Genomic DNA, 24,535 nt, shown 5'->3' with positions numbered 1-24,535 from the left:
GTGAAATCGTTGATATAGTTTTGAAAGTCATTACATTAAATAGCATGTAAGAGGATGTGTTGTACAAGGTAACCAAGAAAGTTCTGTCGGTTTCTGACTATGTCAAACGTCACACGCTCTGCACACTGCATGTTCCAAGGTTTAACCAATAAGACAATAGTCAGTTGTTGGTACGAGTATACATGTTCAACCAGCAGGTTATGGTTTGTGCAGTTCAACATGAATGTCAGTGAGGACAGGTGAAACATGGGTACTCCAAACAGCATGATAGGGTCTGTATGCTGTATGAGTTTAAACTTAAAACATTCGGCAGTGATGTTTAAGATATTCAAGGACAGCAATAAATTCCTTGAAGATGACCACATGCTTGCTGTAAGACCAACAGCCGTAGACACTCTGCAAGTGTCTATTGAGTCGAACAATGGTTCACTTCATCTGTTTGGAAAATGGTATAAAGTAAGTCAATGGGTCATACGTGCCTTGACTGCAGCTCAGAAGGCAACACGAGCAGATGCCTGTGTATCCTTACTGTCACACTGGAGAAAAATCCCTTTCCGGATCAGTGTTTAATTCAGCCACTTTCCTCCAGGGGGACATCAAACTTCATAGGGGGATGTCATGTGCATCAAATTTTAGTACCAATAAAACAATACTAATATTTTTAAATTGTCTTTACATCTGATATATAATTAAATTAAGTGTAATTAGTTTAATTAACTGTCATTTTAAGAATGAGATTATGAGAATCAATAAAATAACATTATAGTTAGAGGCATGCATATCTTGTTTTTCACAAAATGTGAAATAACACATTTCTGAAAGGTGTGGGGTGCATTTTGCCACCTTATTTTCTCACGAAATAATGCGAAATGAACTGCAAAATGCGAAATAGACTCTTAAACACGGAATTTAGAGTTTATTTACCGAAATGACACTTTCTGAAGCCAGAATTATCGTGTGAGTTATGCAATTCATGGAAAATTGATTAATTCTGCTGTAAGTATTTGAGAAGCAAAAATGGACCCCTTTGTATAGGAATAAACTTAATATTCTGATAACGACATAAATGTGCTATTAGAAGAGAGATGTTTCTTTTGTGTATTAAGTGCAGTTTTTAAATAAAATTTGGGATTTTATTCACATCTTAAAACTAAAATGTCATTTTATATAACCCTTTTTCACCGCTATAACAGCGAAATTTTATTTTATTTACCGCTTTTGAAACTGAAATTGACTTTTTTTTTTTACAGAAATGTTTCTTTTTTATTTACCAAAAATATGTGCCTCTAATTATAGCATGCAATAATTTACATTTACAGCATATCTGCGGCTGACATCGTGGATGCAACTTTTTGTGGGTTCCTTGTCAACCCTCAGCAGTTAACACTTTCACACAAGCTTGAAGCATATCCTGATCCATAATATTTAGCACTTAACAAAACGGACAATAATTTAAATTTGTTCATTATTTTAATTATAAAGAAGACTGAGTCTGTGCATATTACAATGAAAAAAAAAACAACAGAAAAAGTACGTTCTACATTAAATTAAAGTGAATGAATGAAAGCCAAACTGAAAGTGGTTGCAAAATTTCTTAGCTATTGTCCAAATTCTGAAATTTTCAGGAGGGGCTTTTTAATTTCTGGAGGGGAATTTTTCTCCTGGACCACGCCCTGAATTCATCACTGTTCCAGATAGTGCTGACTTATGATAAGTGGTGTCACAGTGCTGTCATCATTGATTATCATCACAAGAACCCATTCCAAAACATCCTAAACCACCACTGCATCAAAAGAAGGTTATGCTCTGTGTTTTGTGGACTTCACAGGGTATCATGCATCACAAACTGCTGCCACCTGGCCAGACTATCAATGCAAATGCTTACTCCGGCAGCTGGAACGTGTTCACGAGAAACTTTGCACCAGCACCTGTGAATTGCTAATGTGTCCTTAGCAGATAATGTGAAGTCACCTGTGACACCATTCTCCACTTTGGTGGTTAAAACTTTTCCATCTGCCTCATTCCTCAGACATTACCCTTCCACGTAGTACACTCAATTGTCAACCTCACTTCCACGTAGTACACCCTGGACTGTATTTTGCAGACTAACGAGGCTCTGGCGTCTGGACTTATGGCCAGTATAGTAATTCCTTGTAGGACTGTGTGTGTGTTGTCCTTACGTGTGCTGAGTGCCCCTTTACAGCCTCAGATTTTAACCCAAGTCAGAATATTTTAGTCCAACATTACAGTTAATACATTAGTTATATTTTACTTATGGTAAGGGGCTGGACCCCCGTATAATGTGATGGGTGCAAAACAGCCCAACTGTTGACACACCCAAAATTACAAATTCAATCAATCAGACATTGTCCTGTCCGAATATTATTATTTATTATTTGAAGTAGGGTTACACTTAAGCTTAAAGTTTATTTTCCACAGATTATTTTACTATAAAAACAGCTTTTTTGCCCTACATGAATTCATTTGTTAAGCCATAGAATTCTGCCAAATGTGTATAAATGTACAAAATTACAAGTGTACGTATATAATTTAAACACACAAGAAATAAAAATTAAGTAAGTATATGTGAAGAAGGCAATGAGGTAAATGAGACACGATGTCAGTCAGTATTCATAGATTAACTTCATAATTTGTTGTTTAAATTTGGCCAAATTTCTCTCCTTTCTTCAGGCTACAGGCAGTTGATTCCATGCCTTACTTGCCAGCGATGATAGGGATTTTGATCCATATTTGCCTTATTATATGTTGGTACTCAGATGCTATTGCTGTTATTAGATCTTAGATTGGGATAATGCATATTACTACATATAATTACTTTGCCCCTTAGTAAGTGGTTGTGTGTGTGTGAGTTGCCTGATTAATTTTGAGTAGAAACGCATATTTTCGCCTGGATTCAAGCGTGGGTAGTTGCGGTTCTCTGCTCGTTCGTGAAGTTGTGTGTGCTGTATTTCGTATACTATGAGTAGCCCAATTTTGCATTTTTTCAAATTTATTACTGTTATTTATGTATTTATGTTAATCCCATAGAGTACAGAGGAACAATATTCAAGTAACGGCGTAATAAATTCTTTGTAGAACTCTAATTTGTGAGCAAGGTGTACATAGTTGCACGTGTATCATCTGTTCTCTTCACTGGACAGCCACCTACAGTTTATAAACATAGACCAGGTGCAAACTGCACTTAATTTCTTTGGTTCACATTCTGCAGAGTTCTACTATAGTGGGATCCATGGTCTTCCATAACATTGGAGACATTTATTTTGCTGCTAATGGGTAGAATAACATATTTTTCATAAATGAAGCAAAATTTCAGTACAAAATCAAAAGAGTCAATTTCGGGTTCAAAAGTGGTAAATAAAATGAAATTTCACTGTTATAGTGGTGAAAAAGCAGTATATAAAATGACATTTTGGTTTTAAAAATGTGAATATAATCCTAAATTTGATTTAAAAACTGCAGTATTACACAAAATATACATATCCCTTGTAATAGCACATTAAATCATTACCAGAATATTAAGTTTATTCCTGTATAAAGGAGTCCATTTTTGCTTCTCAAATGTTTGTAGCAAAATTAATCAATTTTCCATGAATTGTATAACTCTCAGGATGATTCAGACTTCAGAAAGTGTCGCATTGGTATATAAACGGTAAAAGTGTTGCGTTGGTATATAAACGGTAAATTTAGTGTTTAAGGGCCTATTTCGCATTTTGCAGTTCATTTCACATCAATTCATGACAAAACAGGGTAGGAAAATGCACCTCACACCTTTCAGAAACATGAAAAATTAACAGTGCAATGTGTTATTTCACATTTCGTGTTTTCGTCAAAAACGAAATATGCATGCCTCTACTAATGGGAAACTATGTTGACCTGCCAAATGCATTTCACCTGACTTTTTGCCATTTGAAGGTGTGGGGTGAGAATCGACAGAACTTTCTTAATTACATTTGTAGTTGCTTGTACTGTTGGGGCCCACGCCTCCTTCTGCCGAATAGTTAATTTTGCGTACTCTCTCCATCTCTTGTTTAAAAATTACATTGACAGTATTTTGTTTTACGAACTGAATAATGTTTTGAAACTCTCTCTCATCTGTTTTGAGTGCTTAATACAATACATCTATCTCTTTGATTTGTAGGTGGAAGATGAGACAGTGTTACACAACATTCCGTACATGGGAGATGAAATCCTTGATCAAGATGGCACTTTCATTGAAGAACTTATAAAGAATTACGATGGGAAGGTTCACGGAGACAGAGAAGCTGGCTTTCTTGACGACGAGATATTTGTAGAACTAGTCAATGTTCTTATGCAAAGCCAAACCAAGGAAGAGGAAACAAACGACCGGCTAAACTATGAAAGGCATTCTAAAAGTGACAAGGAGAAGAACGTTAAGAGTGAGAAAACAGAGAAAAATGAGCGTAAAGATAGGGAGTGTAAGACTAAATCAGAGAAGCACGACAAAAAGGATGGAGAAAAGTCTGAAAGGAACGAGAAGGACAGTAAATTCCCCATCATGACAATATTCCAGGCAATATCTTCTATGTTCCCAGATAAGGGAAAACCGGAGGAGTTACGGGAGAAGTAAGTACAATTTTGAATCTTATAACCAGTATAGCTTTGGAGAATTCACGTGCATTCTATAAGCAGAGATGCATGTACTAGCACAGGTATACAGCTGAGGTATACAGCTGACCAAGACTACTGAACTTATATGTGGGGAAAACGCAAAATGCAGGAAAATCTTACAAAATTGTGCTTTATTGAGACAAGGGGTAAACAAATATGTGGTGTCCCGTTGCTATGATGCCTGAAAATTGTCACCTGGCACCTGAATTTTCAAATCCAGTTCTTAAAAAAGAATTGAGTTCACTTATGGAAATTTCCATTAACTTTTTAACTTTTGTGTGTTTTTAAATCAGAGAAATAAACGTGCCATTATAAATGTTCATATTGTTGCTAGCCGAATTTTAAAAGCTGCAGTGATATAGCAAAGCTGCCATATATTAGAATGTATTGCACAGTTATTCATGCTGTTACCAGTTGAGCCTTCTTTAGGAAAGGTACTCCAGCACAAGAATTAATTAGTTTTAATCCAGTTAATAAATTATATGTTTTAACTCCTTCCCTGTGAAATTTTCTGACCAAATGGTTTCCCGTTCTGTGTATTTCTTTTTCTGAGTTTGCGTAGTAATATTTTTAAGTAGCTACTGCTTCAGCACAATTCATCCGAGTATCATGGTTCATACGTTTTTCTCTTCAGAATAGAACAGGCTTTCAAATAGTACCACTCACATGTGTACATCAAGTATGAGGAAAGGGAAATCGGGGATAATTCGGGAAATTTCCCTCTGAAAAAGCCCTTGTGGTAACTTTAGGGCCCTCTGGACCGGCCCTGGATATAGGTACCCGATTATAATCTACCTTGAAAAATACTATGGTCTATACGTAATGCGTCCGCCATAGGGAAGAACACAGGGAAGAGGTCAAGGGCAAACTTCAAAACATGTCGCTTTATCTCAGTTGAGGTGATTGAGGTGTTCAGACTAAAGGATCATCGGATCGAGTTACAGTATAAATGAGAATTTTCATTAAGTAATACATATGCTATTATTGTTAACAAGAATGTGTCATTTTGTGTTTGAAATTGAGTATGGCCATACATGACTTAGATTCTATTTAGTTAAAATGTTTTTGGGTTTTCCTTGTCCAATATTCAGGTCAGGTTTATCTAAGGAAGCCTTACACCTTTCATAGAATCACGCTACGCCACTGATATAAATACACAATGCAGTCTAATTTTGCGATCCCACATTTTACATTTTATCCCATTCTGCCTTGTAATGTAAGGGTTCCAGTCCAATCCTCAGGGAAGCCACATTGCATAGTGATTGGATGCTATCCCAGTTAACCTATCTGAGTATAAAGTGGACTTAAAGAAAAAAAAAAAAACTTTGACAAATGTATGGCATATTCCCGCCTACTATATGACGTACAGTTTTAGAAGTGATATTGGGCAGAGCTTGTCCGTGATGACCAGCCTATGTCAAGAGTGCAACGTTGTACAGTTAGGAAACTGCAGCGTACAGTTTTTCTTGCACAAAGAAATTTTCATAAAACTCGCCACTTTAAGGTTCATCTTAAGATGAGGCTAGACATTTCGAACCTGACTGTCCAAATCCCATAAATTTCCGTCGCCTACAGCCGGAGTTATCATTTCTTGAAGAAATCCTGGGAAACAACACGTCTCAATACACAGAGATAATTACCCTTTCATTTTCCTTCTTGGCCACTGTGTTAACAGCTAAGTTGTTGTCTTGGGAAAACAATGGATGTTAAATTCTTCTCAGTATGCACAATGACCCTTCATTGTAATGGACATTGTCGAACATAGTTTGAGTTCTTATATGCTGCAGTGATATGATATGATATAATCCTGTGCAGAAATATTCACTGTATTATTTCACTGTACTCATATGTACTGTGCATGCATTGTAAAAAAGAAATAATTGAATATTGGACACAGCAAATTCTCTCTGCCTTTCTTTTCCACTAGCAGTTAGTTTGGCAACATCACAAAGCACTGGCTGCATATTGGCTGAACTCACTGACTGACTGAAATAATGACAACCAGAAGTCGGACATGCAAACTTTATTCTTTATTTTTATATTTATGTATAACCACTGGTGCCTTCGTCTATTTAATCCCTTAACAACTTCATTTCGATTATCATGTTTACCCCTAGGTGCGTGGGATCTTTTATGATCTTGCCCTTTTTCCTTACAGGTTTATTGAACTTACAGAAAGAATGGATCCCAATGCTTTGCCTCCAGAGTGCACTCCAAATATTGATGGACCAAATGCGGAATCTGTTCCAAGAGAGCAAACAATGCATTCATTCCACACACTGTTCTGCAGGCGATGCTTCAAATATGACTGCTTCCTTCATCGTAAGTATCTAGTGTCTGTATTGGCACCAATGAAAAACTTGAAGACAGCAATTTTATTAATGTGTACTTTTAGTAAGTGTACCTTAGGTTAACCTAATTGCAAGTGATATGAGCAAACATTTTCCATATATTGCCTTTACTTGCTTTCGTTGGACTGTTGTGTAGTAAAGTTATCACAATTAAAAATATTTTTTCTCATTTAATTTGTAGTAGTAATGAATTGTATTGAGGTTGACAAGCAGTGCACACCATCAGAGAAAATAATTATTCAGGTCTACCTTGTTTCACAGCATTTACTGAATACATGTTCTGATGCTTCAATTACTCTTTTGGCAGTTTTTAGCAATGAACAAGTTTTTTCATTCATTATCTTTACTTCTGCAAGGTTTTTCCTTTTTGTTTGCCTGCTGTATTACTCACTACATAATAATATGATTAGGGCCCTCTGACCTGATCCACCCTGCATTTTTTCAGGATTCCAATATTTCACCTTTCATGCACCAAGATTGAATATAATTGCATTTGCAAGTTTAAAAATACATAATTTGCTTCATGGTAGTTCCTGTTTTAACAAGGTAAATCTGCACAGTAAATAGGAATTGCATAGACCGTATTGTATGAAAGAAAATTCTTTCATATGTAATTGGCACCTCTGCTTGTTTTTATTATAATTTGTGGTGTAATGTTTAAGTATCAAGTATATCGGAAATCATGACTTCTTTAAAAGTTGTGTGAAAATTGCATATGTATGTGCATGTGGGGCTCAACCAATGGTCAAACTGGAGACTTCGGCATTCTTTGTGAGTGCTCTATCAAACCAGCCTCTAGCCTTTCCACAGTTTAAGTCTGTTTGCCATAAATTAATTCATATACCATATTTACTCATGTATAATGCACACTTTTTCCAAAATTTTTGTCCCCTAACACGGAATAATTCGGACAGTCAACATTAAAAACATACATGTTTTCACTATGTCACTGTGTATAACACGTGCATAGGTGCAAATACAAATTACTAGGTTGGATTTATTTAGTAATAATTTTTTTAAAAAACTATAAAAGTGAAATGCCCATTCCCATGGAATTTTACATTGTAACGGAATGTTTCATGATACCAAGAGAAGCGGTACTTTTCTGGCATAATTCGAGCATGCAGCTCCTGTCATATGGGATGTGTATTTGTCGGGCAAGAAATAATAGAAAATAATTTCCTGAGCACTGCAAATCCATAACATAATTTTGATCTTGCTTTCTTCTTCTGCTACTAAATAAACATGGTGGTTAGAGAAGTGAGGGAGAGGGGAAAGGTGGTGTGGGTTGGTGACTCATTGTATACAGGAAACTATGTTCTCCTCTTGATCCACATAGCAACAGGTGACTCATTGAATAGGTATGATCTCATTCACTCTTTATCAGCATAGCAGCAGCTTTAAGACCTACAACTAAGAAAGCCATTTCTCGAACCTGAATTGTACTGTGCATTATACGAGGGTCACTATTTATATTTTGAGCTTTGGCAACACTGATTGAAGTTAGGCGCGATTTGACGTTTGCACGGAATCGTCTGGCATTATTGACCATAAGGTACTTCAAATGTTTTGTCAATAGCTTCATTTGTGTTGTTTATGTTGCCTTGGAGATTGTGCGACAACATTAAAATGGAATTAACTCCTGAACATTTTCGTGCGATGATTTTTTACGATTGTCGACATGGATTATCAAGACAAGAGTGCATCGATCAACTTACTTCCACATTTGGCGATGAAGCCCAATCCTTTGCCACTGTGAAACGCTGGTATAACGAATTCAATTGTGGTCGCCATTCGCTCACCGACGAGATTCGCGAAGGTCGTCCAAAATCAGTTGTTGTTCAAGAAAACATTGATGCTGTTCAAAACCTAATACTGCAAGATCGTCATGTGACATACTGTGAGATTGAGGCAACCATAGGCATTAGTTCCACCAGCATATATAAAATATTACACGATCATTTAGCTGTGAGAAAGGTATGTTCTCGTTGGATCCCACACAATTTGACAAAAACTCAAAAAGACGCTCGCGTCAATTGGTGCAAACAAATGCTGAATAAATACAATCGTGGTGCTTCAAAAGACGTATATAAGATTGTAACAGGTGACGAATCATGGATATATGCATATGAGCCGGAACGTAAACAGCAGTCGACCGTATGGGTGTTTCAAAATGAACCCAATCCAACAAAAGTTGTTTGCGCTCGAAGCACATCGAAACAAATGGTCGCCTGTTTTTTCGGGAAAACTGGTCATGTGGCAACTGTGCCTTTAGAGGAACGTAGAATGGTCAACTCTGAATGGTACACAACAATTTGTTTGCCAGAGGTCTTCGGTCAAATACGGAAAACAAACAAACGCCGTCGGATCATTCTTCATCAAGACGATGCCAGCTGTCACACATCTCGTCTAACAACCGACTTTATGAACAGTCAAAAAATCGAATGGATGGGTCATCCACCGTACAGTCCTGATTTGGCACCCAATGACTTCTTCTTGTTCCCGAATGTCAAGAATAAATTGCGTGGACAACGATTTTCGTCGGCGGAAGATGCCGTTGATGCGTTCAAAAACCATATTATGGAGGTGTCTCAAGAAGATTGGAAAAACTGCTTTGACAAATGGTTCGAACGAATGCAAAAGTGTATTGACCATACAGGAGAATACCTCGAAAAACAATAAAGCAGTTTTCAATGCCAAATTCCTGTTTTTCATTGTTAGGCTCAAAATATAAATAGTGACCCTCGTATCGTATAAAACCCCACCTGGGTTTTTGGGGATCGAATCTAGACTGTGGCAGCCTAGAGCAACTCGCCTCTACGAGAGGTACCTTTTATCTGTAAGGGGACTCGCCCCCTGTGAAATAAGAACAGTAATAACATTCAATATTTAACGCTTCGATTGACTGGTCTGGCAGGGTCACGATTTAAAAGAAAAGGATATTCTTTACCTCTGGTTCTAGTTGTGAAAATCGTCTCCGCTGGTTCTGGTGTGCAGGCACGGTCTCTGAAATTAAACTTTGATGGCGCACCACTCCTCGCTGTAACTCTTCTGCGTAGCACTGATATTCAATCTATAAATTGGAGACAACTGTTTACTCTATAACTTTTGAAATACAACTGGGGGTGAGATCTGTTATTGCGATCTATTTATAGGGGATTCAAATTTCCGATCGTTAAACCCGTTAAGCCAGTTTCATCCTGTTGTTAACCGTAGTTTTTTGCATAAAGCTGACTTTAATTTATTTCAAATAATTTGCTGGCTCAGCTGAGTTTAAAGATTCACTGAAGGTTGCTTGTAACAAGTTACTTTCAGTGCTTCAGCTGAACCCCTTGGAGAAGTAATTAGTCTATCGAGCTATGATGCCAGGACTCCCGGGTTACGATATATGAGATATAATTGCTTGTTGCTTTTTCCCCTTCAAAAACCAGGGTGCGCATTATACACGTGTAAATACGGTAGTTTAATCACATTACTCTTAAGCCTGTTAAACTTTGTGTGTACATTGTGCGTCATACATTGACACATTCAGAAAGCTGAGCAAGTTTAAAGCATTAAACAGGTTGGTCCTGGCTTTCCATGTTATGCATGAAGTTTGTTCTTGCACAAAACAAACAGATTGAAAGGTAGGTTTGTTCGGTGAAGGTTGTTAGTTGCAAACATGTGAGTGTGTGGCTGATTCAAACTGCTCTGGTGTAGAAAATAAAATAGAATTTTAACACAATGCAATGAAATGCAATGTGCATAGGACCAGTTTCTCTATCTGATCTTAAAATGGGATTAAAATGAACAATTACATCTGCAATGTAGGGTTTATATCTGCCAGAAGAACTGGTCTCCCATTCAATGTCATTTGGAAACTTTCCACAAATATTTTTTTTCAAGATAGATTTTTTGTGGGAATGAAAAACATGTGACAAAATTTACAAAAGCTGTAGAAGAAATGCTGGATGATGTGATGTGCCTAAAATGGAAAGCATATGTGCTGGAACATATTTCTTGTGCAATTTAAAGATATGTGGGGTGAATATATGAAGACTGGACATACTGAAACTTTCAGTTGTAAGTAAAGAAAAGTGAAGGTAGAATTCACATGTATCAAAAGCTAGTTGATAGATTAATTCCTGTAGTTGAATTGAAAAGTTAGAGGAAACAATTTTTTTTAATTATTGAGAAGAAATGTGTGGTGCAACTGAATTTTACTTTGCCCCTTTGCATGAAAACATATTGATTATTTTGTATATTTGGTCATGGGACCTATACTCAGTCTTCACAAACTTCTATGTACACTTGTTAACATATGGAACCGTCAGGGTCCCGAGGGAAAATGTTAATATACTCTAGTGATGAATATTTCATGTTCTGTGGCTGTAGCATTTCTTCTTCATATTTTCTGACCCAATTAATAGTAGTCATGTCTCACTTCAATCTACTGATGAACGAGTTTGATCTTTGGATAGAATGTTGTCAGTCAAACCAAGTAGTGTTTGAATATAATAGTGCCCACATTCAGTACAAATTGTACTAACACATGACTTTCTCTTTGTTACTTTCCACGTTTGTACAAGATTGTCTTTGTTTTCTGACCAGCAATACTTCCATAGTACATTTCTGAATCATGGAGTACATTTATCTTTTTTATGTGTAAAATTTGGCCCCATAGCATAAGAAGTCATAATATATTTTAAATGTTTCATTTCTTCATTTCTAGCTGCTTGTCCTAATATATATATTTTTTTGGTATACTAATATGCATGAGAAATGGACATTAGAAAAAGAAACAAGGGAAATGTGAGTAATTGATTTTATCAATATGTGTAGCTTACTGTTGTAAATGTAATGTCACAAATGTATAGTATTACTTTAAGCAGTGTTTCTTGTGAAATTGATCACTGGTACAATTTCAATAGAATTGGATGCCATGCCAAAAATGGAATATGCTGTTATTGTGTTACGTCATAGTTGAAAACTTTTGTGAGCCAATTTCACAGAAGCTCTGTGGAAGTGTTTCCGGAGGTGTAAGTTGTGTACTTTATTCAAAACAATATTAAACAGTTGAAAATCAGAAGCCAGACAGAATTGAGATCAACTGTACTACACTACTACAGGTACTGATGATGTATTTTTTTTAAGAAAAGAGCAAGAGACTGTAGCAAAGAAATTGTTGATGAAATTCTCTAAAATCGGTGTTAGGTTTCTGGTGTCCAGTTTAAACACGAGGTGAATTCGGAAAGTTCCTAGCAGTGGAAAGGTACGATATGGCAACCCTTCTTCAGTGAGCTTGTGCTCCTGACGATGTGATTGTATTGTCCAAATCTGGAGACAAACGTTGCTGAATGAAGATGTGACAAGTGTGTGATGTGCAGTTGATTCACAGTGATCCTTCTGATTTTCAATGTGATTACGGATTGTGAATGGCGGAAAGTGTTACAGAGAAGATTTGCAGGCACTCCAACCATCAGCCTCCTGCATTACAGTAAAAACAAAAATCAATTAGCGAATCAAATTTTTAATTGAACGAAATTGGCCATTGATTTTCATTAAATCGTAAGAAAAAGAACTAAATTTGAGCGGAGCAGGTAACAAGTTGTTGAAGTGCCATGGGAAGACGACACGAAGGATGCTGGTAGCTATTATCTCTTGAGGTCGTTCGGCGACACTTGAGATGCAATGTACTTCATTTGCATCTTTTTTTTTCTCGCCTGCAGCTGTGAAGTCTGGGAGTTCCGGGGCAGGTAAGCTAAATCCAGTTATGATTTTATGCTGCAGGGTTTTCAGTTTGTTTCTATACTTCTCTTCTCCTGGCTTTCACAGCTTGTTGTGCTTCTCTCAGGGCGAGCAGAGCTGTAGATGAGCATTTTGATTGTAAGCTGTGTGTGGAGCAAGCTGTGCTATTGTTCCTTTGAACTGCATTTTTCTTTTCTCGTAGTTTGTGTGTTTGTATCACAAATATATGTGGTATCGTGTAAGTAACCGTGATCATTTCTGTAATTATGTAAGGCATATTCCAAAAGTTATACGAAATCATGGGGTTCAAAGGATGTTATATGGTAACTTGTGTTTGATAGTGGTAATTGGAAAAATTATCACAACCATTCTGGGGGGAGTCACTGTTCAAAGCATCCAGAAAGTATTACCCATTTGGTAATAAATAAAGCCACGCTGGACACCCAAGTTTGATTCCCAGGCTGGGTGACCTAAGGTCAGAATTTTCCCCGCATAAAGTGACTGTGAGGCTCACCTAGCCTCAACTAAATTGGTACGTAGGGGGTAAATGCAGTTGGAGCATGGTGCTGATCACATCACCTCCAACATGGCCGAGATTGATAGAATGAGTGAGGCCGTACCCCACATCCCCCTGTATATGCTTCATGGCATGGTGCAAAGTGCATGGGGAACTTTACCTTGCCAAATAAAGGAAGAATGAAAAAAGATGTTAGTTGAACATACCTTGAGCTATTTTCTACATAGGCACTTATTGTACTGGAGACAAGTTTTTTATATACCCTCATCAATTTTGCCACCAGTCAATAGGCGGAAGGATACATAGGTGGCATCCAAGGTCACCTGGTATGAGTCAGTTGTACTTGACCTCTCATGCAAGTAGTATTGCAGTACTGGTTGTGTACATGTTTCTGTGGGCAGTCAAGATGAACCTGCTACTTCAGAAGTTTCGGTTCAAGGTTTGGGACCCAACCTACTTCCCTGATCTTGCCTTTATCATATTTCTACAAAATTAAAGAAGTATTTGTGAGGAGATTGGTTTGATGGCAACAAAGAGATCCAGCAAATGGTAACTGCATTTCTCAATGGACTGGCAGCAAAAGTTCATGATGAGGGTATACAAGAACCTTTTTCCCAGTGCGATAAGTGCCTCAATGACATGGGTGCCTATGTACAAAAGTAGCTCAAGGTATGTGCTTTCAAAGTAAAAAGGATTTGTTCAACTAACTTCTTTTGTTCATTTTTGGTTACCAAGCAGGTACTACTTTCTGCACATGCCTTGTACAACAGAATCAGTATTTGACATGGCTTCATTCTTCACACTGAACATCATCAACAGCAAAAAGAGAGAACAAAGTTTCCAGTTATCTTCTATTGAAATAGGGTTTCCATATTTCGTGAACTTCTGAAGACTTTTTGATCCTACTTCATATCTGAAGTTATAAGTGACTAATGCTGCCAGAAATAGAGTTCATACCAAGGTGTCATTGATGTTAATGTAAAGTATTAGCATTTTCAGAGTAGAAGTTTCAAGGGTTATGGGTACTGCAAAATTTACATAGAAGTATAAATACTGCCCAGTATGTGGAGTCAAATGAAAGTAAGATAAGATAGGTATGCCTGTATTATTATTAGTAGTAGTAATAGTATAAGAACTCAGCACCAATATTTTTCCCACCAATAATGACTCGATAATTCCAAATTTGTTTGCCCTTCAGTTGCCTCTTCAACCTACTGAAAATGTGAAAAAGTTCCAAGCTGAATGGTCCAGGCTGTAGGTAGGATGTGTACGTTTCCCCGGTCTTCAGTTGTGTCTGTAGCTTTTACAGCCTATTCGAAACAACAGCTATTTTCCTTCACTGTTGTCAGTGCCATGCAATTCTTTTCATAAGTTGCAGACTTATGTCGATATCAAGTTGACCAAGATAAGAATGGCCTGCATTGCCAAATTGTGCAACAATGTCAAAAACTCGTTTATTCTCTCAATTAAATTTTGTGGGAAAGTTAAACTCTAGTTTTACATTAAAATTTACATTGGCAACATTTTGTAGGTAGACAGTCTTCCATCTTGAAACACAGCCGATTTAGTTTGAAAAAACTGAATTTTTTATAGTTATTGTCACAACTTGAGTGACTTCCTTGCACCTTGCCCCCTCATATTGTTAAATATGCCCTGTTTCAATATGTTTATCATCACATTGTAGGACAACTGAAACTTTATAATTGCTGAGAGTTTTGTTTATTTAAAAACATTATCCAGCCAGGGATATGAAATTACCAGCTGAATGTGGAGCTGTCATAAAATAGGAAAAATCGATTTTTTGTCCGCCATCTAAAACCTTCAAAGCAATACAATTTAAGTTATCAGACAAGTCTTGTTGGTGCATGAGTTTCAACTTAAAACCTCTAAAGTGAATTCAGTGTCGTGTACACACTATTAGTGATTTGGGCCAACAGTCTCTCCTAAATACTAATATGGGCAGAATTTGAAGTTCCTTCACAATGCAACAAATTTGATTGTTGCATGTGAACTTGAAACACCTTGACGGATTTCACTCAAATGCAACAAAACAGTTCAAAGTTTCAACTTTAAATATTTATCATCGTGTATGTATTTCTTTTTGAAAAAATTACTACAGAATTATGTCAAACTCAAACCATAATCTAAAAAAGTTTTGATGATAATTGGGGAACATGGTCTAGCATGCGTAATATTGCAAAAAATTGGTTATTTGATACAAACCTCTTTTTTTTTTTTCCATTGTACTGTTAAAATATTAACGATTAAGTTACTTATCTTTGACTAGTGAAAAGTTGCAAAATAATCTGACACAGTTTTCAGTGGTTTTTATTTTATTTTATCTGCGACGTTTCATCCTGGCTTCCCAAAACTTTTTCATGCTACACCAAGATATACATACAACAACACAACCTCGCATGGCTAGTCACTCACTCAACACGTCTGTGAGGTGGTGGTGTATCATGGTGTAGCTTGAAAAAGTTCTGGGAAACCAGGACGAAACATCGCAGATAAATAAAATAAAAACCACTAAAAATAGCAATGTTAGATTATTTTGCATCTACAAAAAGTGGTTATGCAAACATTTAAGAATAACATAGTGAAAAGGTACAGAAATTAAGCTACAAGATTCTGCTTCGGTGTAAGAATAATTAACTGCTTGGTGAATGAGGTTTGTTTCCTTACCTTTACCGTGCTTATGTATGAATATGTTATATTTTAAATGAAAAATTATGTATTGGGATTGTCAAAGGGTCTGCTGCTGCATTAGCTACCAGGTCCTAGTATTTAGACTGTGTCCAAAAGGTACAAAGTATGGTCTTCATGGAAGTTATGTCACCTAGTGTGGTTCGAAAGCACCAAGTACATAAGCAATTGAGACCATAGTTCGGAGTACGGATCGTTGCAGACTTGGTCAAGTGATTTCCACACTCGTTGATCATTTGTTTGATATCAAGGAGGTAGAAAGCCAGCAACACAGGTTTAGGTCAGCAAGTTGTTAGTTGAAGTTCTTCTAATGTGTGGAAATGTATGTATAAGAACATTTGAAAATGCTATGTGATTTCTATGGTGTAAAATGTTTAAAATGTTGGGAAAACAACAAGTCCTGATGTATTTGGCGCTGCAGTCGAAATTCAATTCGAAAAACTTTCACTTCCAGTCCACGACTTCAAGACCGCACTGCAAGGCCATACTCGGAGGATGCTTGCTTCAAGTACGGTCTTGCACCTTTCGGACACGGCCTAAATGTTGGGGGGGGACCTGTGATACGAATTGAACCTACAATCTGGATAACTCGACCAACACACTCTGTGTCCCAATTTCACTATGTCACATAAAGAAATACAATAACTGGGTTCTTACTGCCTTGAATTTAATGACCGATCATTAAAATTAGTACCACGTGTATGGCAGAGCATGTTGAGTAGTCTACTCAAGATCTCATCACCGTAAGTTCAGAGTTTCATTGTATGTATTTTCTTTGTGTGTGTGCTTCATCAGTTTCATCTAACTACTATTCATCCTCATCATTACAATTAACTTAATAAGACAGAAAAGCAACATATGAAAGGGGGAAAAAACTTCTAATTTCTGACAATTATACTGATCTCAATTTCCTGTAAAATAACATCCGTAACATGCTATTCTGTCATTTTATTATTCTTATTAAAATAAATATAGAGGCTTAATTTTGTATACTCTCCCTGATGACATAGTGATAAAGACATCGCCTTGCAATCCTGGGTTCGATACCCTGTGGATGCACGTAGTGGCTCGGATTCCACTTTAAACTGTAGGCCCAGTCCTGATTAGCCTATCCGTGCATAAAGTGGACTTAAAACAAAACTCAAACCAACAAACAATTTTGTGTAGCCTGTTTTTGTAAAATTAATTCCAAAAGTGGTTTCTTTTTCATAGGAAACTTGCATCAAATCATGTTCATGTACAATTGGGATGAATGTGTCGTTCAATTCCTTCATGAAACATTTGCTATTTTTACGTCATTATTGTATCATTATCAGTTTGTGAGAAATTGTAGCTGAAACTCTGTTTTGAATGTGGAATCTTGATATTTTGTGCCAATTAATATGAACGCACGTCTTAGATTTTCTGTATAACTACAGTTTCACAGGCACAGTAATCACTTCTGCATTGTAAAATGTTACCGTTTTATAATGATGGGTTTACAAGCACAACGAACACACTTTTATTGAATTTGCTCTTATATAATCATTTTTCAAACACGAGAAACACTTTTAATGATGATTTTACAAACACAGAAACCACTCTTTTGTCACACTATAAATATCTGCTCTTTTATAAACATTTTACAATCACAAAATCCACTCTTTTGTTGCATTGCTGTTTAACATGCAAGAAACACTTTTGCATTACATCGTAAAAAATTGGTTGTTTTGTAATGAATTTACAATCACAATGAATACACTTTTGTTGCATTACAAAAAGTTGCTGTTTGTGTTGTACTGTTTTATTACTATACTTTCATGAGCACAAAAAGGTAGGTTTTATGTATTAAAAAAGTGTTTTTGTGTTTGTGTGTAGTTATAAACAGGAAATTGATATATTGCAAACAACATATATGCAGGAAGGATCACCTTTTAGAGTCCTAGGTTTGTCTTAAGTGTTCCACTGCAGTTAAGAGAATGGTGCACATCAGTACCTAGGATTTATATTTTTAATTGTAACTCAGGAGAATATTACATTAATTTGTGTGTTTATAAGGTGGACTTTTATTCAGCATTGCACTCCCTCCAACCTCATGTTGAGTGTTCAATTTATAATTTCCAGGTAAAGTGATATGTATACATATGTGTATATTGGTACCTCCATGTGACGCCCAATAAAAATACTTAACGTCCGCCCAGCCAAAGAATGGACTTGAGGAAACCCAGACTTTCCGCCTCTCGTTTAAAGGGTCAAAAGGAGTGTTGCTACTGGTTGCTACACGCCTGATTTTTGTCCAGTCGAACACGACACCTCTTGCTGTCAACAAGCCCCCTACGCTCGCATTTCAGGGAGAGGCAGGGAATCGGAGACCCATCCATTCACTTGCTGCGCTGCGGCAACCGTTAGCTTCACCATGCTTGACCTTGTGGAGGTGCCACCTGTTTGGAAAAGACTCAAAACGAAAAATTTGGCAACACAGAATACCACGAGAATTTCCCCTCTCCTTGGCAACTGGAGAAAACCGATTGGTTCAGCGGTTCAGGTAACCCTCCCTTGCTTTCGACAGAATAGACATAAATGGAATTTCCAAGTCCATTCTTTGGATGGAACCACTCTAAGTGTTAATTTTTAATTGTTATATAGCCGCAGGCTGAAAGTAATTTCCTAACGAACAAGGACTTGTCTGTTTTGTGATATTAAGTTTATGTATATATATATATATATATATATATATGATATAACGGTACTCACCATTTAGGGCAATATCTGTAAATCATTAGTACATAAGTGTGTGTGAAACATGATAAATTGTATTGTTAATATAATTATACATGGACTGTACTGGAACTATGCAAATGTTGTCATACAGGCGGTTCAAATTGTATTGAACGACCTATGTCACTTTATAAAAAAATGTTATGCCCACTTTTGCATTACTTTTGGTAAAACTCATGTATTTTTGAACATTCTAATATTATTGTTTCTTTTTGGTTTACATCTTTCTAGTAGTTATGCAATATTGCATGCATTTACTCAGTATATTGTTATGGAGCTATGGTTGATGCATGTATTTTATTTTTATTTTTTTGGAGTCAGTTGGGTGGCATTTTCTATGCACTGAAATATAATTTCCAATTAATGAAATAAAAAATTATTATGAATCCACTTGTACAAATTGGCAATTTATTAGTAATAATCCCATGATTTGTTATTGGCTAATTAGTGGCACGAATTGAAAACTTTGAAGAACATCAGGTTAATGAAATTTATATTCTTAATTTTATGTGACTTAAAATTTCAATAACAAAAATATTGAAATTAAGAATATAAATTTCATTAACCTGATGATGTTATTCGAAGTTTTCAATTCGTGCCACTAATTAGCCAATATATTTCCTTTTTATTCCTAGATGGAGCACAGGACCTCCAGGCAACTTCCCCATATAATATATACAAATACAATAAGTACTGATGAAAAGGAAAATTCAATAAGTTTCTTGGAACTATCTTGAGCATTCCTAGATTTCTCTCAAACCCCCTGTAGAATATCTGTCAATTTCTGTAATGGCTGTTGTGGTGATAGTCATGGGCATCTGGAAAATGAAAGTCAATCAAAAATTATATATTTTTCACATATAATTTCATTTCAGGTGCAATAATATGTGTTAATTATTGCATGAATTGATAAATTCAAATTTAAGCAATGTTTTTTTTTGAGGGAACAACACTATTATTGGGGAAAATGTGCCTTGTTTGCCCCCCTCCCCTGGGGAAAAAAATACCTTCATTGCTCCTCCCTGTAAACAATCCTGCGGAAGACCATGGTGATAGTAAGCCTACTCGTAAAGATGGTGTTTGACCTGTACATGTACATTATAGGAATTAACTCCGGCATGCTACAAGGAGTTTGGGAGGAACCTGATTATAAATTTGTTAATTAAATATCAATTTCAGTTCTAAGGGAGATTTTACCCCAAAGCAACAAGCACATGTGTCACTTACGCCTCCCTGATGGTGCAGTGGTAGCATCGTCGCCTTGTTATCAAGGGGTCCCAGGTTCGATACCTGGTAGAGACACATAGTGGTTCGGATCCCACCTTAAACTGTAGGTCCAGTTCCGATTAGCCTTACTGTGCATAAAGTGGACTTAAAACACCAAATCAACCAACCAACGTGTGTCAATTGAATATTTCACCAATCGAATGCAAGCTTGTGTGGCCTGTCATGCCTTGATTACTTTGTTCCCAAGAGACGTGTCTCATGTGATATAGATCGATCACAAGGAAAAGAACCTTTGGTCAAAAGCGTTTGCGCATCTTCCCTTCTGTTATAGGGGCTTGATGCAGTGTTGCCAGGTCAGACTTGAAAAAATCGAGAGATTGCTCCTTGGGAAACAGAAGATCTGCTAAGAAATCTGATGATCTAATAGTAGTGGGTAAACGACGTGCTCTATTGAAGGGTGCCGGGTAGGCATGCACTCTGGAGGGCAATCAAGCCTTAATTTTGGTCGTCTGCAGATTTTCTCCAGGGAAAGGCAAGCTAGGTATTTTTTCCAGGGGGGATGGGATAAACGACACATTACCCCGTAATAGTGTTGATCCCTAAAAAAAAACATATTGGTGAATTATATTGCATGTCTCCTCCCATTCTGCTTGAAAAAATATACATGTAATAATATATTGCCCACGCTATGAAGTGAGAGGTTCTACCTAGTAAGTGTCTTTCTGTTTGTGTCATCTGATCCTTTTCATCATTTCCTCATTTATCCTTATTGTTGCACTTACCTGTAGAGGCAAAAAAACAACAAAACAAATAAATTTTGCAGTGGGATTAAATACAACCATATAAAATAGTAATAAAATATAATAATAAATATTAATGATGTCCTAGCACAATTGAGTAGCATCTGGCATAATTCCACAGTTCTAACCGCACTTTTCATGGCTAATTGGAGTTCCGTTCTACCTCTCCCCTCCATGCCTTAGTAAGATGAACAGGAAACACATTTTTGAGCAGGCTGTTGGTGGTTGCATAGCAACAGTTTATAAGGAAATCTGATAAATTAATAGGCCTGGCAACACTGGCTCGGATCACGCTGCTCTGCCCTCCCCAACACCCACGATCACAATGCTATTCTGTGCAAGATCTTTTCCATGTGGTTCCACTATACTTGCAAGTTCAGTGCAAAATCTCTCTTATGTTATACCTGTAGCATCCTTGATATTTTTGTTTCATATGCTAAAATCTGCATTATTTTTTCGTTAAATTTTTCAAAATGAATTTACTGGTAAATTTAACCAATATTTTTCATAGAACCCATGACACTGTAGCCCGACCCTGTGGCCGAGTGGTTAGCACATCGCGCTGCGATGCCAAGGGTCCCGAGTTTGAATCCCGGTCGGGCTTGGTTGTTTGTGAATGTCCATTCATCAATTTCATCATTTCATCACTCATCCCCATCTTCGCAAATTAGCCAAGAGGCACAAAACGCGAAGTAAAATAAACTAAATCAATCAATCAATCAACCATGACACTGTACCAGTAATGTTAATTACAATGTAAAACAATTAAACAATGATGTAGCAAAAACTAAGTTTATTTTGTGGGTTGATGTCACAGTACCAATCGTTTCAATGGTTGTACAGCATGGGACACTGCTGGGTTGTAACAATTTTATTGAAAGTCAATGTATTCATTACAACCCAGAAGTGTCCGTGACTGTACCTTACTATGTGATGTTTTCTCCCTATGTTCTTGTACTAGTTGTTCTTTTTTTTTTTCTAGGTTTGCAAGTGTACCACCCTGGACCCAATTTACAGAAAAGAAAAGGACCTGATCTGAAATCATTCAGTGAGCCCTGTGGCTCTGATTGCTATATGCATTTGGTAGTACACTTTTTATTTTTTTCAATTTCAGTAATTCTCTTTTACAAAATAAGTTTCAAGTTTTTACATAATTTGTAGGCCTGAGCTGTTACTGCATAGAAATGAATGAAAAACAAATGGTCCACTACCAAAAGTATCGGTTTGAATTTAATCAGCAATGCTAGAGTACCTGTATCTTGTGGTATATTCAGATATGCTGTGGGTAGGGTTTCAAATGTATGGTGAATAAAAAATCAAGATATCAGTACAAAAGGTAGGCAAATTTCACAATAGAGTGGTGTATATAAAGTGACATTTCACTGTTAAAATGGAGAATATAACCCTAAATGTGAATTTAAAACTACACTTATTACACAAAATAAACATTTTCCTTGTAATAGCACATTTGTGTAGTTATCAGAGTATTAAGTATATTCCTGTTTAAAGAAGCACATTTTTGCTTCTCAAATATTTACAGCAAAATGAATCTTTTCCATAATTTGCATAATGCCCGACCCTGTGGCCGAGTGGTTAGCACATCGCGCTGCGACGCCAAGGGTCCCGGGTTCGAATCCCGGTCGGGTATGGTTGTTTGTGAATGTCCATTCATCAATTTCATCATTTCATCACTCATCCCCATCTTCGCAAATTAGCCAAGAGGCACAAAACGCGAAGTAAAATAAACTAAATCAATCAATCAATAATTTGCATAACTCACAGGATAATTCAGACTTCAGAAAAGGTTGCATCAGTAAATGAACTCCAAATTTTGTATTGAAGCATTTTACATCATTTCGTGACAAAGCATGGTTGGAAAATGCACCTCACATCTTTCAAAAACATGAAAAAAAAAAATGAACATTATAACATGTTTTCTCATATTCCATGTTTTTATCTTAACCCCTTAAGTGGGTGTTTCGATTTTATAAATTGAGTTACAAGCGGGTTGCCCTAGCTAGGTTCGGGCATTAAAGTTTATTCCAACTTCAGATTGGGTAACGTGAATTGTTCTCAGATATTGTTGTGTACACTATGCGGAATCCGATGTGCAGTTGTTTTTGAGATAGAGAGAGAGAGTGTGTGTGTGCAACTTAAACCTAAATTTGAATTGAAACTACTGCACACATAATTTAAAGTAAATCGTATGTTGAATCTTAGACCCTAGTTCAGCGAGCCCCCAGTTCGCCCCTGTCCCAGAGGGCACATGGCTCTGGACAACATAACATTATAACATTACATGTCTTGTAAATGAGAGAAAGGTGAATGAACACAAACATTCAAGGAAACTGTATAAAACTGGACAAAACGAAATGTATATATGTATGTACTACTGTATATCCATTTAAAGAAAATAATTCCCCGCTACGGGAACATTGACTGGGTCTGAAATGCACAAAAAGCCGCCAAATTCAAATGCCCGAGCACATTATTTTTTGTGAAAATAAATCCTGTAATTAGCAAGATTTCCACAATTTTCATTCACTATGTATCACATGAAGTCATGACAAATTGTGTCAGTGTAACTAACAAATGAAGATTTTGAAGGCTAAACGTTATTATGCACAGGTTTGTGTGCAATGCTGTAACTATGTGTAGTGAAAATGAAGTTCATAATAAATTGCCAACTATTTTAATATTCCAGTTATCTCATATGTACAGAGGCTGATGTGTCTCCATCTGAACAAAATTAAAGTGTTGCTTACCTAAGAGATTCCAGCCTGCCACTATTGATCATGCTCGATGTGATAGCCACCTGTGTGTACTATTCCACGACATCACAGTTTCCACTGCAGCAGACTTCGTTGCAGCTTTACCAGGGGTAAATTATTCCACTCCTGCTTGCAGGCTTTCCATGCACGGTGCGACACTGAAAGGTGCTGAAAGGTACCATTTAAGAAGTCCAAAAGCACAAAAATCCATCAGACTAGCATCTGGACTCTTCACTGGTATGTCCTCGAACGGAATAGCATGGATACCAATTTCAGCTGCTATGCGTGTAGAAGGCCAGCAATGTTTTGGCCATGTGACTTTTCGACCCGACGAATCGTCAGCTTCCCTCTGTAGCAAAATCCAGTCACAATCATGAAACCTTTGGAGAAACTTTCTTTGCATTGACGCACAAAGTGACACTGGTCTTTTGCATCAACACCGCTGCAGGTTAGGGCCTGAACTTTGCCACAGTCACTTAGATAAATCCATGCTTCTTCCATTGTCACAACACATTTCCAGCGGTCACCAGCTCTTGCGCTCCGCGATATGCTGTGGTCTTAAAGCATGTATGCTGGCCTTACGAACAGTTTTCAGCCTCAATTGCTGATGGAGTGCACAATTAACAGTTGCTTGGCCTACTTTGACCCATTTGGCCATAACACGCTGTGGTGATGGATTCTCACAGGCCTTCATATCCCGGATCTTCTTAAAACCTGTCTTGTTAGTTTCGCAAGCACCCTCTTTGGATGCAATTTCGTTGGTGATGTGGGCTGTGGAGGCAGCTGCTGTGCATTTCGTTTAATTATGTCACTAACAGTGGCCCGTCCTATCACCAGTCCATTGTTATAACACTGTTCTACTGTGCGGGAAATGCTAAATTTGGCATTGAAAAGCACCATAATGTACTACCTTTCCCAATAGCAATTTGTTTTCATCAGCATTCTGCCCACTACAACACCTTCACTCTGCTAGACAACAGCTTACACACTGCTTATTGTCTGCGTGCAGTGTGGGTGCCCTGTGCAAAC

The 24,535-nt window shown here is 37.0% G+C and overlaps 1 protein-coding gene across 2 annotated transcripts in view; it reads left to right on the top strand.

Annotated features, from left to right (window-relative positions):
* The window catches only part of E(z) (histone-lysine N-methyltransferase E(z)), a 73,211-nt gene that overhangs the window by 24,926 nt on the left and 23,750 nt on the right, over positions 1–24,535 (top strand). Inside the window, exons 4-7 of one of the 2 annotated variants that reach the window (XM_083113376.1) lie at positions 4,160–4,605; positions 6,809–6,972; positions 12,710–12,736; positions 21,718–21,818. In XM_083113376.1, the coding sequence (XP_082969502.1) occupies positions 4,160–4,605; positions 6,809–6,972; positions 12,710–12,736; positions 21,718–21,818 (738 nt within the window). The remainder of the gene's footprint in view (positions 1–4,159; positions 4,606–6,808; positions 6,973–12,709; positions 12,737–21,717; positions 21,819–24,535) is intronic. The other variant, XM_083113377.1, reaches the window with a different exon arrangement.

Source organism: Lepisma saccharinum, chromosome 27, assembly GCF_977018435.1.
Source record: "Lepisma saccharinum chromosome 27, izLepSacc3.1, whole genome shotgun sequence".
In the NCBI taxonomy this organism is placed as follows: Eukaryota; Metazoa; Arthropoda; class Insecta; order Zygentoma; family Lepismatidae; genus Lepisma; species Lepisma saccharinum.
Note: the sequence above shows the minus strand (reverse complement) of the source record. Positions and strands in the feature narration are given on the sequence as shown.